This window comes from Bubalus bubalis, chromosome 18 (genome assembly GCF_019923935.1).
Source record: "Bubalus bubalis isolate 160015118507 breed Murrah chromosome 18, NDDB_SH_1, whole genome shotgun sequence".
NCBI lineage: Eukaryota > Metazoa > Chordata > Mammalia > Artiodactyla > Bovidae > Bubalus > Bubalus bubalis.
This window is the reverse complement of record NC_059174.1, coordinates 6,205,509-6,224,671: the sequence shown is the minus strand read 5'-3', so window position 1 is coordinate 6,224,671 and position 19,163 is coordinate 6,205,509. Positions and strand designations below refer to the sequence as shown.

Here is a 19,163-nt window from a genome sequence, read left to right as displayed (position 1 = left end):
CATGAAGTGTTAACTCCCCGGTGCCAAGGCCTGCGCCGCCCGGACAGCCTCCCGCCGCGCCTGCAGCCCCGAACGGCCGCCGCGCGCGCCCCGCCTGCAGCCGGGGCCAGCAAGCCGAGCCGAGCCCTCCTTATGCAAAGCGCGCAGCGGAGCGGCGAGCGGGGGACGCCGCGCACCCAGCCGGGTTCCTCCGGCTTCGCCGCCGCCGCCGCCGCCACCACCACCGCAGCCCGCGGAGGACCTTCCCGAGCCTGAAGCCGCCGACTCGGCGCGCTAGGAGGCGAGCAGGCGAGGAGGGGCCGGGGCGAGCGAGCGAGCACATTGGCGTGAGCCGGGGAGGGGGGGAGGGAGGGCGGGCGCGGGGGGCGCGGGCAGGGCGGCGGGGGTGTGTGTGTGTGTGTGTGTGCGCGCTCGGAGGTTTCGGGCCAGCCACCGCCGCGCGAGCTAGAAGCGCCCCAGCCCGGCAAGCTGGCTCACCCGCTGGCCACCCAGCACAGCCCGCTGGCCCCTCTCCTGCAGCCCATCTGGCGGAGCGGCGGCGGCGGCGGCGGCGGCGGCAGGAGAATGGCATCGGAACTGGCAATGAGCAACTCCGACCTGCCCACCAGTCCCCTGGCCATGGAATATGTTAATGACTTCGATCTGATGAAGTTTGAAGTGAAAAAGGAGCCGGTGGAGACCGACCGCATCATCAGCCAGTGCGGCCGTCTCATCGCCGGGGGCTCACTGTCCTCCACCCCCATGAGCACGCCGTGCAGCTCGGTGCCCCCTTCGCCCAGCTTCTCGGCGCCCAGCCCGGGCTCAGGCAGCGAGCAGAAGGCGCACCTGGAAGACTACTACTGGATGACCGGCTACCCGCAGCAGCTGAACCCCGAGGCGCTGGGCTTCAGCCCCGAGGACGCGGTCGAGGCGCTCATCAGCAACAGCCACCAGCTCCAGGGCGGCTTCGATGGCTACGCGCGCGGGGCGCAGCAGCTGGCCTCGGCGGCCGGGGCCGGCGCCGGTGCCTCCCTGGGCGGCAGCGGCGAGGAGATGGGCCCCGCCGCCGCCGTGGTGTCCGCCGTGATCGCCGCGGCCGCCGCGCAGAGCGGCGCGGCCCCGCATTACCACCACCACCACCACCACCACCACGCCGCCGGCCACCACCACCACCCGACGGCCGGCGCACCGGGCGCCGCGGGCAGCGCGTCCGCCTCGGCCGGGGGCGCGGGCGGCTCGGGCGGCGGCTCGGGCGGCCCGGCCAGCGCCGGGGGCGGCGGCGGCGGAGGAGGAGGCGGCGGCGGGGGCGCAGCGGGGGCGGGGGGCGCCCTGCACCCTCATCACGCCGCGGCCGGCGGCCTGCACTTCGACGACCGCTTCTCCGACGAGCAGCTGGTGACCATGTCGGTGCGCGAGCTGAACCGGCAGCTGCGCGGGGTCAGCAAGGAGGAGGTGATTCGGCTGAAGCAGAAAAGGCGGACCCTGAAAAACCGCGGCTATGCCCAGTCCTGCCGCTTCAAGAGGGTGCAGCAGAGGCACGTCCTGGAGTCCGAGAAGAACCAGCTGCTGCAGCAGGTCGACCACCTCAAGCAGGAGATCTCCAGGCTGGTGCGCGAGAGGGACGCGTACAAGGAGAAGTACGAGAAGCTAGTGAGCAGCGGCTTCCGAGAAAACGGCTCGAGCAGCGACAACCCGTCCTCTCCCGAGTTTTTCATGTGAGTCTGACACGCGACCCCAGCTCGCCACCTTGATAAGCGCTCCGTGGGGGTCCGACTCGGGTGTGGGCTTGCAGTTCCAAGAGCCTTGCTCGCCACCACCTCGCCCCCTCCCCTCCCGAGCTTGCCCCCGCCCCCCCCAGTTGCCCCCGCACACACACACACACACACACACACACACACTGCTCCGAGATGATGGTGGTGGTGGCGGCTGTTTTTGAGTCGGGGAGGGGCTGGTGGTCTGGCTCATGGATTGCCAATCTGAAATTCTCCATAACTTGCTGGCTTGTTTTTTTTTTTTTTTAACATCCCCCCCCCCACCCCTTTCACTTATGTTCAAAGATCTCAACAGAGTTCCTCATGCTCACCTTTGAAGCCTGCATCATTCACATATTTTTTTTCTTCTTCAGTTCATGAGCTGGTGTTCATTTTCTGTGTGTGTGTTTTATTTTGTTTGGATTTTTTTTTTTAAGAACTTTGAGTTTTTGGAGCTTGCTGTGTTGCCCTTAACTCACCCCCCCCCCCCATCCTCCACTTTCACCCCCTTGCCACCCATCTCCTTTGAGATAAAAGAAAAAAAAAAAGGCTAAGTTTTTTTCTCCTCCTGAGTTCTTCATATGAGATTGAGCTTGCAAAGGAAAAAAAAATGTGAAATGTTATAGACTTGCAGCGTGCTGAGTTCCATCGGGGTTTTTTGAGCATTGTTATGCTAAAATAGAGGGAAAAAAATCCTCATGAACCTGCCACAATCAAGCCTGCATCAACCTTCTGGGTGTGACTCGTGAGTTTTGGTCCTTATGATGCCAAATCTGAGAGTTTAGTCTGCCATTAAAAAAAAAACAACAACTCATTCTCATCTCATGCATTATTATGCTTGCTACTTTGTCTTAGCAACAATGAACTATAACTGTTTCAAAGACTTTATGGAAAAGAGACATTATATTAATAAAAAAAAAAAGCCTGCATGCTGGACATGTATGGTATAATTATTTTTTCTTTTTTTTTTTTTTTCCTTTTGGCTTGGAAATGGACGTTCGAAGACATGGCATTGGCATTCATACTTTTGTTTTACTGCCTCATGACTTTTTTGAGTTCAGAACAAAAAAAAAGTGCAACCCTAGAGTCTTCTTCCCATGAAAGTTTGCATGTGCTCCAAAACTGCTTTGAGTTACTCAGAACTTCAGCCTCCCATTGTAAATGCACTGAAGGGGCTCCTTGTCAAAGATGCCGGAATGGGTTAAAAATTTTAACAAGGCCAACAGTAAAGAACTCTTAAAGTATTCCTTTTAAATGAGAATGACCACCCCATTGGGTGGACTAAAATTGTGCTGTTGCCGAAAGCAGTCTAAAATTTATTTTTAAGAGAAAGAAATCTGCCCCATTATTTTTGTTTTGTTTTTATTTTTTTGGCTTTTGGTCATTGTCAAATGTGGAATGCTATGGGTTTCTAGTATATAATTTAATTCTAGTTTTTATAATCTGTTAGCCCAGTTAAAATGTATGCTACAGATAAAGGAATGTTATAGATACATTTGAAAGAGTTAGGTCTGTTTAGCTGTAGATTTTTTAAAAGATTGATGCACTAAATTGTTTACTGTTGTGATGTTAAGGGGGGTAGAGTTTGCAAGGGGACTGTTTAAAAAAAAAGTAGCTTATACAGCATGTGCTTGCAACTTAAATATAAGTTGGGTATGTGTAGTCTTTGCTATACCACTGACTGTATTGAAAACCAAAGTATTAAAAGGGGAAGCACCCCTGTTTATATCTGTAGGGGTATTTTACATTCAAAATGTATGTTTTTGTTTTTTTTTCAAATTAAAGTATTTGGGACTGAATTGCACTAGATATAACCTGCAAGCATATAATACAAAAAAAATTTGCAAAACTGTTTAGAACGCTAATAAAATTTATGCAGTTATAAAAATGGCATTACTGCACAGTTTTAAGATGATGCAGATTTTTTTACAGTTGTATTGTGGTGCAGAACTGGATTTTCTGTAACTTAAAAAAAAAAATCCACAGTTTTAAAGGCAATAATCAGTAAATGTTATTTTCAGGGACTGACATCCTGTCTTTAAAAACAAATGAAAAGTAAATCTTACCACAATAAATATAAAAAAATCTTGTCAGTTACTTTTCTTTTACATATTTTGCTGTGCAAAATTGTTTTATATCTTGAGTTACTAACTAACCACGCGTGATGTTCTTATGTGCTTTTCTTTCATTTTCAATTCTGGTTATATCAAGAGAAAGAATAATTACAATAATAAACTGCATTTTTTTTTTTGATTCTGTACTCAGTTTCTTAGTGTGCAGTTTAACTGGGCCCAACACTGCATTAGAAGTTTGAAAGGCATCCTTTGCTCTAAAGGAAGGAGTAATGAAGAAGTAGCGAGGCAGTAATTCAGAGTGAAACACAGGCTGTTCTGTTAGTGCAGTCCTTCTAATAATTAGTAATATGTAATGTAAATGCGATCTCTGAAAATCCCCCTCCCTGTCAAAGTTTTCAGTTTTTAAATAAGTTGAGACACCATTGCCTTGCTGGAAACAAACAAAAATGCCAACCGGAGAGCAGGGCCTTTTCAGCCTCGCCCTGAGTGTCTAATCCCCCAGCAGCATGCCCATCTGGAGAGAAATGAGCCCAGAAAGAGGGCACTGGCAGAGGTGGCTTGGGCACATATGCATTCGGTGGTCAAGATAAACAGTTCTTGCCTTTTGGCTGAAACTGATTATTTTTCTTCTTCCCTCACACACCATGATTTTCTTGTTAGCAAGGCCTGACAAGATTTCACATCAACACTTTGAACACATCAAAGTTGTTGGTTTGTGTTTTTAACTTTGAAGGTCATTTGTCTTAAATAGGAAAAAGAAAAATCCTCCTCTCACAGAAGTCCAAGTATATATCTGGGTTTAAACTGTGTTATTAAATCATATTTCCCCATGCAAATTTAGCTGAGGGCATCTCCACGTAGATGAGCTGGTAATGATTGCAAAGCACCTTAGCTCCTGGAATAGGAGCAAAAAAATAATGCCTGATTGAAATAAAGGCTGTGGTTTGATTTATTGGTATTTCATCCCAACACGGGTTGCGAGTGGGGGCTCCCTGAAAAGATCAGTTGGAAAGTCTGGAGCCACTTTCACTAACAGCACTGACGTATTTTTAAAATGACACAAATTCATGCAACTAATGTTACAAATTCATGCAGTTTGCATTCTTCATCAACTTCCCCTAGATCGCTAATAGGATGTTAGACAAAGCCAACACTGTTTTGAAGATAGAGGCCAACACAGTGACTTCTGTTTTATTTTCTTTTCTGTCCTTTAAAAAAAAAAAGAAACAAAGATAATATTGCAACTCTGAACGAAGGCCTGATTTTGAGGAAAGCAGGTTGTGCTTGGCGCTGATGAGTTCTGGCCGTGTATCAGCCTTCCTTCCCTCTTTCACAGAAAACGAAGACAGAGGCTAACAGGGCATTTTGACCTTTCTCTCACTGTTAGCTTGGATAGGGACCCTGAATCCACACTTCATTTTGCTTTAACAGAAGTCTTAGTAAACCTTCTTCCCTGTGCTTGAACTTAGCTGTTCTTCTCTGCTTCAGAGATTTTTTTTTTTTTTTTTTGGTCTGATCCCAGCAAGGAGATTTGCAGTCTCCCACTGTAGAAGCAGAAATGGATGTATCACTTAGAGAGCTCAGCATCTGATGCAAGATTTTAGGCAAACACATTTTCCAGATAAGAGTGACCAGGATGGAGTTATTATAGTTATCTCATGGGAAATGCCACTTCAGAGAAAAATACAGTGGTCCAACAATTAGGTGTTTTGATAGGACCCTACAAGGCAGTTCAATATAATAAGCAGGTTTTGGGTCCAAATATGAAAAACACAGAGTGGCGTTGGCCAAAAAAAAAAAATGCGATTTTGGTGGCTGCCTTTAAGAGAAGTTTAACTCCTAATAAAAGGCGTTAGAAGAAGTAACCATATTTAGGGGAAAAAATTACTAAAAAGCTTTGAAATGTAATGTATGGTAAACACAAATACATGCTTTTTTTTTTTTTTTAAACCAAAAAATCCTAAATCCTGCCGGAGCGCCTTTACTACAAATAGGTCTCTAATTCTTGTTGTTGTTTAAATCATGTAAGGAAATCTAGCTTTCCCTTCACACTGCATTTGAGGCTTTGTCTAAATAGTGTTAAAATTCCTTTCATTCCAAATGCAGAACTGAGCCCACTCACAAGTCGGAGCCATCTGTGGGACGTACCACATTTTGGAAGCCCCAAGATCATGTGCTTTACCCGTGTATTCACAAAATGAAATTTACATGAGACTTCTATTTATTATTATCATTATTATTATCACTGTCTGCGGTCATGAAAAACAGCCAACCCTTGACTTCTGTTTAATTTCCTTTTTTAAAAAGAGAATAAATGATTGTGTTAGAGACGAAAGGTATTACATGTATAACCTCCAGGCTAATTAACTGTGCCTTCTGTCTGAGGGTCTTAGGTACAGACCCACAGGAAACATGCTGGTGCTTCTGACTTTACAATGGCCAACCCAAATAGACTCGCTTATTTTCAACCTGTTATATTGTTGAAAAAAAAAAAAAATCCACTGAAATTTACAAGCTATATACAATGGTATAAAGGGAAGTGTCCCAGAAGGTAACAGCCAGCATTTTAAAAGCCTATGGTAGACATGCACACTCTAAACAGTACTTTTTCACGCTTCCTTGTTTCTCTGGCAGATAATTTTACTAAGGAAAAAAAAAATTTTTGATTCCCGTCCCTAAGCAGATGCCACGGGCAGAAGCTTTAGCAGAGCCGAGCACCCTGGTTTCCTCTCGGGCCCTGGATAGTATTGTAATTATCAGTGATGTCAAACGTGGTCATTCATCAGGCAGAGCCGTAAGTGAAACTAGTTAGTTCAGTACACCCCTTCCATGGGCTTTTCTTTCCTCCCCCTTCTCTGCTCTCAGGCAGCCACAAAATCACTTCCCATGTTTCCTTTTTTTCCCCAGGATCATGTAATAATTTTTTACAATGTATCTGACACATTAATAGACTGACATCAGAGAGGCAGAGGTTCTACTTCCTGTTCTCAGTGAGGAAATGATGTCTAGATAATCATTTATTTGCCTTCCTGCCATAACCACCTGGGCTTTCAACAGAGGCCGTTCCAATGGGAAATACCGTATTTATTACCGAATGTGCAATTCTAAGGTTCTGATCTTTTCTTCCTTATACCTTCACTCCAGTAGTTTTTATTGACACCCGTCAATTCGAGATACTTCCGCTCTTAAATAGGACCTCCCCTTGCCAAACCACCAGCTTTCAGGGTAAACGTTGTGGACAGGGGCAAATGGTAACCAGCCTTGCAAACACGGGGTACAGCTGTCCCAGGAGCCGCATTCCCTGCATGTCCTTGTCTGAAATGACCCAAGTGGCTTCTGACACGTTCAAAGGTTCGCAAGTCCCGAAGTTGGAAGGTTTTTTGCCGTTGTCTTTATGTTTTGGTTTAGGTCAGCTTACTTCCGTGTTCACCCTTGACTTGATGAAACGCACTCCACCCGCCATTCTAGGCCAATCAATATATTTAAAAGTTTGCTTGCCACATTTTGCCTGTTGGTAGTTAAAGACTAACCAAGATAGGTTGGAAGACTGAGGTCCATGAGTGACAAGCTTTAGCCGACTAATTTCCATGCCAGTAAAACACACAGCCAGGCTCGGAGACCTTACTTCTTATATAAACGTGCGATCAGAGAAGCTAGGAAATCTGATTCACCCACTTTAGACTGCTCATCTGCCAGGCTCCCCACTGAGATTTACTTTCATTTGATTTGCTCTTAAATTTTGTCCCTTTTCTTTGAAGAAATAAATGCCTTCGTTTTTAGGGAAGAGACATCTCCATGAGAGGCTACACTTTTCACCACTTCTGATGATTCTGCAGGAGGCTGCATGAATAATTTGGAGTCGGTGCCTTCCTTGCTGTCAATAGGAAAATGAGACACCTAAAGTTTGTTTCTCACCACGGGCCCATCCCAAATTTAAAAGATGTCCCGAGTCCAACACTAGGCAGACAGGAGCCATCAGGGAGGTGATCCAGCCCTTCAGACCACTGAACGCGGATGTGCTTGTTTGTCCATTTTTGCATGCGTTTAAAAAACAGCTGGAGCCTTCACCCACCTTTCAATAACACTGCTTTTCTCACTTTTGATATAAATCTTCAAAATCTAGACATCACACAGCCCCAGAAAAGGGGAATCCTCTCCAAGCCTGGCTCCACCCGGGGCTCGTGAACAAACCCAGCTCTGTCTGGGCATTTTTTTGTTTTTTTTTTTGTTTGTTTTTTCTCTCCAGCGGGGGTAAGGGACAGGGTGAGAGCGTTTCAGTCTCCCAGGCTGTCTCATGACTGTCAGGGCATAAAGGAGTACAGTCCGGCCACAATGTGGGAGCATCTTTACCCTTTCAAGAGGGGCACAACAAAAAACAAAGCAAATCAAATTGCTCAGCACGAAGGCGTAGCAAAACCCGCAGCTCCCCACCCGTCCCCATAGCATCTGTGGGAGGTGAGAAATGAGGGAAGCCAGAGAGAGCTGAGACGCAGCCTTCGAAGGCACATTTGCACGCAGGTGCAGGCCAGGTTCCGCTGTCCATTTCCTCCCTGTATGTTCACATGTGTTTCTGTTTTGAAAACAATTTTAGAGCTCAAACCCCAATTAAGAGCTCAGAGGAAATTGCGAATGTCTTAACTTTCGGCCATTTATGAATATATCAGCCCGTGACTTTGCTGTGGGGGCATTTGGGACCAGTCGGATGTGCTGTGCCCATATTTCTATGGTCACCACAGTAGGTCTGATGGCATCGTGACAGTTTCATTGTTTAATTTTGAAAGCCCTTTGTGTGTTTTCCCTAAGTTTGCCCAATACAACAAGGCTAAGATAGGAAGAACACATCAGCGGCACACAGAAATTGGATCTTTCTATGAAAGTGCATCAGAGTTGGACAGTTTTAAGAAATTCACAAAATGCATTTTCCACAGAGAGGCTCTGATTGGAATGCACAGTTCTCAACCCAAATCATAACCATCTACCAAGCACCTCTTCCCCGTTCAACACACAGTTCCTTTTCCTTCCCTTTCTTTTTGTCAAATAACTATTTTTTTCCCCCTATAATTAGGACTTTGGATTGCAAAATCACATTCCTCCCTTCTCCACAGATTCTTGGACCTTTAGTTACGATTAGAAAGGGGCATTAATTCAAGAAGGGAGGATGAGGGAGGGGTGGTCTGTGGAGGTTTGGGAGGGGGGAGAGGAGAGGAAATACTTCTGTGCTCACCCCCACACCCCCTTGGCCCCCACCCAGCCCAGGCCTGCCTGGGTGTGAGTTACACACAGGGGATTTGGATTCTGAATCTATTCTAAATATTCTGATCACCAGCCTTGAGTGTTTCCAAGCTGAGATTCCAAAGAATGGTTTTTCCTTGCGGTTGGTTCTTTCGGGTAGGAAATAGGCGAGGCCACGAAACCTTTGTAGAAGGGGGAGAGGAGGCACAACACCCACCCCTGTCCCTGTCCCAAGAGAATGCTGAAAAAGAGGCCATGAAGGGCGCCCTGAGCTGAAAACCCTGGCCAGCAGAGCCGCGTTCCCTTTTGCCCCCCTCAAATTTTTCCTCGTTCTCCATGCCTTTGTCCGCTTCCGGAAGCCTGGAGAAGTGGATTTCTGGTCTCCTTTGGGGGATTTTTCCAGGAAGCAAAGCGGAGCAGAGGGCAGCTAGCTGGTGTACAGGGGCTGGGCTGGGGTGGGGGGTGGTGGTGTCACTAACAGAGACCAACCTTGGCTTCTGACCCCTAATCGCCAGGGGTCAACTCTAGGTCATTCCCGGGGCCACTGCTTCCCACCAGACCGGATTTATTTGCAGGATGACTGACAGGCTGGTGGCAGACTCTGAGTCCCCAGGATCCCTGAAGACAACTGCCACGTCCTTAGCTCCAGGGCCTCAGCCTCTGAGCGCCTGGCCCCTGGCCCATCCCAGGGTCCTGTCTGTATTTCATGCCTAGTCACCAGGGCCATCAGAGAGACTCAGAAGTCACTGCACTGGACCGGAAAGCAGTCACCTAAGCTGGGGCTCGGGGCCCATCAACCCGCTCCTGTGCCAGTCCCCGTGTAGACAGAGGCTGGGGTGAGGAGAAGAGCTGGGAGGTGGCTCTGGGGTGTCTAAGCATGGCTGCAGCTTCTGGGGCCCCTTCGCTCTGGGCAGCCCTGCCCAGCCAGGAATGCTCTCCACCCTCAGGGTCCCCTGGCCATCGCGGCAGGTGCAGAAGGACAGGGCTCGTGGGGGTGGGGTCCGGCTGCCGCCTGAGGTCACATGCAGTCCCTGCGTGCCCCAGGCCCCGGCGGTGCCCCAGGGCGGGAAGCGAAGGCTGAGGACTCTGCCCGCAAAGCCCCTGTGAAATGGCCAAGCCCACACCTGCGCCTGGGGCACCACTGGCGGTCACTCCCAGTGCGGCCGGGGCCCAGCCCGCTTCTTGGACGTGTACTGGGATTTGGTTCACGTGTTCCAGGAGGACCACCCGAGCCGCAGTGGAGGCCTTGGGGACGTGCAAACGACCTGATCTGCTGAGCTCAGGGGTGGGTGCATGGAGGGAGGAAGCAGGATTCAGTCCTAAAACGCTCCTCCTTCACTAGGGACCCTCACACCACACTCCAGCCACCCCAGGAACCTTCTGGAAGTAAGATCTTCAGGTCCAGGTCATTTGGTTTTTACTCTCTTAATTTTCTGGCCCATTTTCCAGATCTAGCTTTATTTTATGTTTCCCCTTCTCTGGTTACAGACAGGGTGAAGAGGCAAAAGAGAAAGGGAAGGAAATCCAGATAACCTGCTTTAAGTCATTCTAGAAATCTCCATACTACAGTTGGGATTTGCCTTGATACCGTTTGATGCTTATTGTAGGGGAAAGCCACTCAAGCAAACTTCGTTAGGATCTCACCCATAGCTCCAGCTACAGGGGCTTGCTTGCATTCCTGGGTTTAACACAGTGGCTGCTGAATCTCAGACACTCAGGAACTGTCTGCAAAGGACAAAGTTTAAAATCACTCATTTCAGGAAACAGCCCTTCCATGCGGGATTTTTTTTTTTCCCCCTTATAGGGACCTTCAGTTTTTTAGATCCTTCAGTGTAACATAATTAAGCATCTCTGCACCTTCTTAAATAAACGTCCCCTTTTCCCCTTCTTCTCCTCTTAGGGAAGGATTCATAAATGTGCAGATATATTTGATGAAAGGAATGCAAGGGTCTCAGCATCTGAGCCGCTTTTACATTGCCACATTCCACTAAAGTCCTTTTTGCTAGGATGGGGGAAGCCTGCAGTAATGATTCTCGGATGAAATCGGTTAAAAGATGATGGTTGAGTCTGTTTTCAGGCAGTGAACCCAACATATTCTTTCATCTGCCATTTATCTATCTATCTATCTCCTTGTGAAGCTCTTTAATACATTGTAGAGGGGGAAGCTATTAAAAGATGAATCTGCAGTTTCCACATCAGGACATACTAATGAGCACACGACAGGAGTTCCTCGGTCTACTCCACATATTGGTAGGCGGGAGCCAAACCTGGCCTGAATGGCCGAAGATGATCTTCTCATAAAACCTTGGCCTGACTTGGCACGACTCAGGGCAGCGAGGAGGTGCGTGCTGACCACCTGTGTGTTCTCAGGGCGCCCTGTCCGATGTACTGCTCACGAGACCTTTTCAAATCTTCCTTGGAGTATCACTGCACATTCCTATGCTATTTAAAAAGTACCATTTAATTGTTAGGTAAATAGATCCCGCTCGTGGAGGCTCTGTGCTAGCAGATGGCTGGCCTGGACTTCACGGCACAGTCCAGCTCGAGAGTCTCCTCTCTACTCCCAGGCGAGGTCCCCTTGCCCCCTCCATTCTTCCCTGGTGACTAGGCTGGGTGAAGGTGATGAGGACAGAACACGGTATTGGCTTTTGGACCCTATTCATGTGTGCGAACTGACTCTCTCTCCCCTGCTTTGGAAAGTAAATGCCTTGATAACAGGATGGGTTCCCCAGGTGGCCAGCGAATAGAGGTCATCGTGAGGAAAATGACACCAATGATCTAAAAAGGACATCTACTTTATGAGATTTCAGGCAAGATGCCAAATATCACATTTAATGAGGCCCGATTCTTTTTCTCCAAAAATAACAGAGGCTATCAATGAGCTGGTCAGGAAGGCAAAGGGGCATTTTTGCAAAGTCTCCGTTCAATTATTGCTTTGTAATATTGTTCTAAAATTGAAGAATGCTTCACGAGTCTATGATGTCATGTAAAATATTCCTTGCAGAAGCTTAACATATGTTTGCAGTGCCCCAAAGGAATTAAAAATATTCCCTCCACAATCTCTGAAGCTTTTATACTCTATTCACTTGTGTTTCGAATGGAATCTGTTGTTCCTAAAGGTTGTTTTTTTTTTTTAAAGTAAACTTATATGGAAAGTTTTGTTTTGTTTTCTGTTTGTTTTTTGAGATTAGCCACTTGAACTTGAAATGGAGAACAATTGATATCATGGATAACACTTCCATGTTTTATAACATCAGTATGTTTCTTGTATCTTTTCTTTTTTTTTTTTTTTGGCATAGAAATAATATATTTGGCAAAAGATTAGTATATACTCTGACATGAAAAAGAGTAGTTTGTGCCTTAATGTTTAAAAAAATCACTTCTAACATGAAATGTGGATGAAAGCCCGTAAATGTATTTGGGACAGCTCTGACAGATATGAGTCCAAATTTATTCATCTGTGTTTTAATGCATAGTCAGACTGTTTAGATAAAGGACATTGGAAAAATTAGAGAGTTACACTAAATGAAAACTTAAGTAAAAGAGTCGATGTCAGTTACAGCAGCCGAGATATTTCAGCAGGTGTATGTATCGTGTATTTTTTTTCACACCAATTGTAAAGTAATTCAAATAAAAGTGGGGCAGATTAAAGAAGAATAACTGAATCTCCACACTGGAAAAAAAAATTAGATCGACTTACTGGTTTATCACAGTTATTGTACACAGATTTGTTGTAACCATGTTGAATTTTTTAAATTAGATTTTAAATATATTTTGACAGTCTGCACTTGTAGAGTATGGCTAACTATACAGAGAAATGACAGGTCTGCTTTGTTATTAAACTGCTGTCTGGAAAATATTGGACTCCGTACAGTAAATGATAATTATTTTGCCACTTACATCAGTACAGCTAATAGCAATAAGGGGTTTTTGAACCATAGAAAGCTGAACTACTTTGAATTACTGTGCTTTGTTATTCACTGTGAAGCAAAAAAGACTTTTTTTTTTAAAAGCAACCTCATTTTCATATTACCGTTCTAAGCATTCCCTGCTACTAATTTAAACAGAGTGGAAGTTAATAAATAAAAGAGTGATCTCTAAACAGTTGTATTTGTTAAGAGAATGTCCACAGTTAAGGTCAGCAGTACTAGCAGAATAGACCCTGTCTGTGGAAGAGGAGGGGGGAAGATGGAAGAGAATCGGTCTAGGTAACGAAGCCAGGGAGAAGTGGGCCAGTTTGGTTCCCCAAGGGACCAAGGGATGCTCGGTCTGAACACCTGGGGGACACCCATCAGAGACCTTTCAGTCCTCATCCATTGTGAACCCGGGATCACCTGGTTCTCTGAGCTGAGGGCAGCTTCAGGGCTGATGCCGGCTGCCAGGCCAGTGGACATCACTGTCTCCACCTTCGCAGGCTCAGAGGCAGGGTGGAGGGGGCGCTGACGCAGCACACCATGCCGTTCTCTTCCATGCGAACCCTTCCTCTGGCAGGGCTGAGACCAGGCTGCCAAAGCAAGTGGACCTAAATTCCTCTTCTTTGGCTCTCATTCTGCCCTTCTCCTAGCTAGTTAGGTGGCCTTGAACATGCTGTCCTTATAAAGCCCTCTTCCTGGTTATTAATGACCCTTTGTTTATTTTAATATATTTACTGAATCAGGTACCCAAGGGAATCCTCTACATCAGTGATGTGAAAAATCCTGTTGCCCGAAGTCAAAGAGGTACATCTTGATTTCTGATTTGCATGTGCTTGTTTTAACGCATTTTCCATGAGGGAGCGAGCGAGCGAGTGAGGAATGCGGATCATTCTCCAGGTGTGAAAGCCTCCTGCTTTCGTAGCTGTAGTGTCTGGTTTCACGCGTACATCGGTGGTGATGCCAGATGCTGAGGAGAAGGCTGGCGACTGCGAGACCAGCATGCATGCCTTTCTGCGCTCTTGTCCTCACGGAGGCGTGGGGTACAGAGCTCTCAGCCAGTCTGAGCGGATCTCAGACCTTCAGCCTGAACCAGCATGAGTCTCTCGACTCCCAAAGAGCTGCTCGGTCTTTCTGCCTGAATGTCAGACAATCTGGGCCAATCGGTGCCGTTAGAATCCGTGGCCATTGGCCGGCTTCACATAACCATTCCAAATTTACCGTCTCCTATAACTCACTGCATGCTCACATTTGGAAAAGTTAGTGTAATTTCAAAACACACTGTGTCCCTCCTCTGCGTCCAAATATGAGTTTGGAGCCACTCCCCACTAGGCTGAAGGAGGATATCGGGGTCAGAAATCTGATTTTCACTGACAAAAAAAAAATTGAAATTAAGCTATTTAAATGGGTTTGCAATTACAAGGTTCCCAGGGTGAATTTAATTATGAATCCTACTCGTTTGGAGAACCAGACCAACGCTCTTACACCAATAAGTATTTAGCCTTATCATTTTATGTATTCCTGTTACCTCTTATTGGCTAATGGAATGAAGTTTGTTTGTTTGTTTTTTTAATGAAATTTGCTTGCTGAGAAATTTGCATGAAATACAGCTTTTGGTTTAAGTCACATTGTCATATTGCTACTCTTTGCCAAGGAGACACTTTAAGAATCCAGTGAATTGAGAATGTCAGAAAACAGACCCACATTTTCCCCCCACTCTTCAAACATGGTATCTGATTACTTACTTTTACATACTGTTATTGGGAAAGCCTTTGAGTAACTGGACTGTGACTGTTTAACATGATTTCTTTCCTAGCCTTAAACAAAATTAACATTTTCTTTAATAGTTCTCATATGAAGATTTTTAACTCAGTGTATACCATTGGGATTAATTTGTGTGTTCTCGTGTGTGCATGCTATATCAAAACTTTATCCCTTTCTTCTCTCCCTGTCTTTATAATTGAAGTTTGAAAGCTATCTATTAAATAGGATGATCTAGACCCACCGGGCAGGTTTTGTTACACTGAAACCATCCATTTTGAGCAAAGAGTTAATGAACTTTTAAGGCAAGGTTCACACGGGTCTTGACCCCCCCGGTAATACTTCATATAAGGTTACTGGTGGGAGAGAAATCAAATTTCAGCTGTGCACATGATTGACAGGTGAGAACCAGGAAGAGAAAGGCATTTGGCCAGATGGGGACATTGGGTAGGAGAACAATTCCTCAAAGTTACTCTGTGATATTAGATATTATAAGTGGATATATGAAAAGTTTAATATTTGATACTCTTGGGAGAGTTAGTTTATTTTTAGAAAGTCACTTTGGTTAAGAGATTTCAGTCCCGGAAGCCAGAAATGGGCAACCGTAGTTTTCTACTCTCCTGTTGATTTCTATTATGTACAACTTCGTGACTTATTTCTGGCCATTTTCTAGACGAAAGTCTGAGAATTAGATTAGAAGCCATTTGGGGAGGCATTTAATTACCTTTTATTTATTCTCATAAACATAGTCTAGATTATATTATGGTTCTTGGTACTATTAGAAAATAGCGATCCTAAGGGCTGTCACCATCAGATGAAATGCTCCATTTCTGTAGCACCTCTTGATCTGAACATTTCCCACTAGTGCATGCTTCAGCTTAACACACGCAAGTCTGCCCAAGTGCGTCATTTGTCGAGGTCGTGCCTTCTAAGGAAGGACTTCTAATGCGCCAAGACAACAGTGCTCCCACAGTGCTGTCTGATGTCAGTTTTTTCCATGGTAGCACCCCGGGTCAGGTGTCACGTTAGCATCATTGCCATGGAAACAGGTGATGGTGTTGCGTGACCCTAAGGCCAAGGGTGGCTTTGGAATTCACCTTGGAGGCTGTTCCTTAGGGTGAATTGTCAAAAGGAGATTAACAGCTACTCATAGCTTGCACCAAAACTGAAAGCAGACAGGACTTTAATACACGCTCTTTCGTCTTGTGTGCTGAAACGCTAATTTCAGGAGGTGGTGGTGGACCTGAGCCAGCTGATGTGTCTGCTCTACCCTTACAGATGTTCCTGACATTCTCTCAGACCCACCCGGATGCATCCGAGCCTTAACAGAGCTGCCCTGGGGCAGGGCAGGTGGGACACACACAGGGGAGAGGCCTGTTTGTAGCTTTTCCGTCACTCGTGGGAGATTCCTGATGGAATTCGTATAAACAGCTCTGCCCCAGGTTCTAAGTACCCATCAGTTTTTCTTTCTTCCTAATCTTACAGTTAGCTGGGTGGAAAATGTTTTATCCTAACTATACCAATGTGAATTCAAACCAACGTAAGGGAGGCTTTACTCTGTTACCAGCTGGGATATAAACAAAAACACAGTAAAAGACTCCGGAATCTCGTTTCTATTTTGTATAACGTGTCCTCCCACATCGCTGCCCGTGATCACCCAGAAATAAAATGCAAGCATGGATGCCTGATGCCCAGTGTCCATGTGGGTTCCTGAGCACAGCTGTTTAATTCAGACATAGAATTACAGATGCTGTAACCGTTATTTCCCTCGCAGAGTCCATCAACATCTTTTAAGAGAAATGGTGAATCAGGTGTTCTCAGGCAAAGGCTGTATGAAAAACACAGAACCTAAGTTTTCACTTCTCAGCACCTGTGTTTGAAAAGCCCGCGTGAGAACAGTGGCTGGCCTGGACTCTGGCTTCACTGCAGACCTCTCAGGGCCTCTCAGGACTCCGCTTTCAGAGTAAGTGCCCCGCTGCGGAGGACAGCAAAGAGTAGGTGCAGTCTGGCATGCAGATCTGGAGAGTGGACCAACCCCTCAGAGATTCCAGGAGTGTGTCTTCAGCAAATGACATCACTGTGTGTGAGAAAGGAAGGGAAAATAATTCTGTTTCAACTGTTTAGTACTGGGGCTTACCTTATCAAATTGTTGTTGTTTGTTTAGATAGCCACCCCCCCCACCCTCCTTCCCACACAAGGCTGCCTAACGTCCTTCTGTGGACACTGGCCCTACTTGTGAGCAGGTTTAATCGATCAATTATGGCAGAACAAGTACAGGGCAACCAGCTTAATGAAGTCCCATTATTTTCAGTGGTCCTTAGGATGCTATTGAAGGGGTTATCTTAAAGAAAGAGACATTATGCATTTGGTGGGGGCAGGCGTGGTGGGAGGGAGAAGGGTTTTTGCACAGGAGTATAGCACTCGTTATTTAAAACAAAACGATGCTTCTGTCAAGAGCTTTCCTTCTAAAAGCACACATTCAGTCACCTGCCAGAATCTCAGATTTATTGCTGCCGTTCACAGATGCCAATGTTGAAACTCTCTTCGCCTCCAGCTTGCTGAGTCTTTCATTTCCTCGATCCAAAAATCACTGTAAAGCTGTTGTTTAGTGTCTGCATTTTTTGCTTTTCCTGGCACCTAATGAAATTATCAGCAATAAATGAGCTATGCAGAAGGGTTGGTTTTGCTTTTATTTTTTATTTTCCTTTTTTTTTTTTTTCTTTTTTGCAGTATTTGGAAAATGCTGGGACAAGGGTAAGCCAATGGCAAAATTCAGAGTGCCTCTCTTTCCAGCATCTACGGGAAACGTAATAAAGCCATTAGCATTTATATAATTTCAGATGGGAATTAATACTGGGGAAGGGAGGGGGAAGGAGTGTCAGGTGTTGAGTGGGCAAGTCAGACCAGCTGTGGGAATTACAGTTATTGTCACTGGAGACAACACAGCCCTGGCCTCCAGTATAAGCTGCTGGGAGATATTAACACCTAATTATCAAGCCAGGGGTGCATCTTACACCTTAATCGCTGGTGAGGTGAGAGTGACAAAAAAGAGGAAGGGAGTTGTTTTCCATGTTCCTTTCAGCAAGCATCCATCCTCTAATAAGGGGTCATCACTTGCAGCAAATGACAATTTCCTTTTAGCCCTTTCAGTCTATAGAAAAGCACAGTAACTTCATTTGCTAGCAGGTAGGCAGTGGAGGTGAGAATCGGATTGATCTGAAATTGACCCTAAGGTCACTGCCTCCTTTAAATTGGGTGCTACAGACAAAGTTTCTTTTCTTCTTCTCTGGCTCCTGCCAGCAGCCAAGCAGAGACCTCAGTCATTGGGGCGGGGGGTGGGGAGAGTGTTAGCAATTATTTAAAGGGATTCTGACACCAGGGTTGAACCCCTACCCCAAACTTAATCCAAGTGGAGACCTTTTTTTTTTTTTTTTAATGGATGGTGGTTAATTAAAGGGTTTGAGCCTCCCCCCATGGTGTGCCTCTGGCTTGTTTATATTTTAAAATGAGGTTCATTCCTGATGCACAAGAAATGGCAGGGGGGAAGCTGACAGTCGGGGTCTCTTACTGGGCTGACTTGAATAGGGAATAGAATTTCCTGTTTCCTTTTACATTTTTTCTTTCTTATTTCACCCCAGCCCCCCCAACCCCCCCAACCCCCCCACCCCCCCCCACTTCAAAGTCCTTTCAAAGCATCTTGGGGTGCATAGACACGTCTGACAGTGCTGGAAATCCTGCACTGCTTTTCAGAAGGCCAGAGGACTCTGCTGGGCACGCAGGCCTGGCCTTGCTCTCCACCCAGCGGTGAGGGTCGCCAAGAGGGAACAGAAATCCCCTTCACCGATTTTGATCTTCTGGACCCCAGTTGAGAAGCACTGTCTCGTTCCTTCGCTTCAGTGGGTAGTGCCTACTGGCGGTTCTGTCCTGATGCCCAAAGACTATTCCGTTATTCATTTTCCCCAGACTTTCCCCGCCCCCTTTTTTCTCCTTCTCTTTTTCTCCGTTTAAAGTCCCAAAGCGAAGCAGTTCCTCACCACTGAGTCGTAGAAGGAAAGCACACGTGCTTTGTTTGGAGATCTGGACCAGAGCTCTCCCTTCCAGGGAAGGAGCAGTGGTTTGGGATGGGACAGGCTTTCTGGAAGCCTCGGGGCTGCTGGGCGGCCCGGGAGGAGACCTCCCAGCAACGGCTGGAGATCCATCACACCTGCGCACGCGAGGCCCCTGGGCATCACTTTCTTTCCAGGGAGGCAAGGCCTTCCCACGTGTTTCCCACGTGCTCGGCGCTCTGTTGGTCCAGTGAAGCCTGTGGACCCAAAATGTGCTGCTTTCAGAGTCTTCCCCAGCTGAGTTGTTGGGGATAAAATTCTTGGTAAAAAATGGGATGCGTTCGAAACACTCTGGTCTCCATGGGGACCCTGGTTAATTAAGATGTTACCGCTGTTGGCGCTCCAATT

General features: G+C 46.4%; 1 protein-coding gene and 1 long non-coding RNA gene across 3 annotated transcripts; one reads left to right on the top strand and one right to left on the bottom strand.

The window, feature by feature from the left end:
* Window positions 1-555: 555 nt before the first annotated feature.
* Window positions 556-13,755, top strand: MAF (MAF bZIP transcription factor). 2 transcript variants are annotated; one of them, XM_025269789.2, is made up of 2 exons: window positions 556-1,694; window positions 13,695-13,755. In XM_025269789.2, exons 1-2 carry the CDS (start codon window positions 565-567, stop codon window positions 13,726-13,728), a joined length of 1,164 nt encoding a protein of 387 aa, XP_025125574.1. In that variant the 5' UTR covers window positions 556-564; the 3' UTR covers window positions 13,729-13,755. The 2 variants fall into 2 exon arrangements, with proteins under 2 accessions (XP_025125574.1, XP_025125573.1); XM_025269788.3 differs by having other exon boundaries at window positions 5,912-13,755.
* A 2,894-nt stretch (window positions 13,756-16,649) lies between these two features.
* LOC123330218 lies at window positions 16,650-18,876 on the bottom strand. The gene is made up of 3 exons (XR_006545949.1): window positions 18,744-18,876; window positions 17,197-17,346; window positions 16,650-16,786 (listed from the first exon to the last, which is right to left on the bottom strand). It is a non-coding gene; the product is annotated as an uncharacterized LOC123330218 (long non-coding RNA).
* Window positions 18,877-19,163: the final 287 nt, after the last annotated feature.

Excerpts from the sequence above, each read along its gene's own strand:
- MAF (XM_025269788.3), top strand. The coding sequence starts at position 565 with ATGGCATCGGAACTGGCAATGAGCAACTCCGACCTGCCCACCAGTCCC. Across the intron at positions 1,695-5,911 it reads TCCTCTCCCGAGTTTTTCAT|AACTGAGCCCACTCACAAGT; the intron begins GTGAGTCTGACA and ends TTCCAAATGCAG.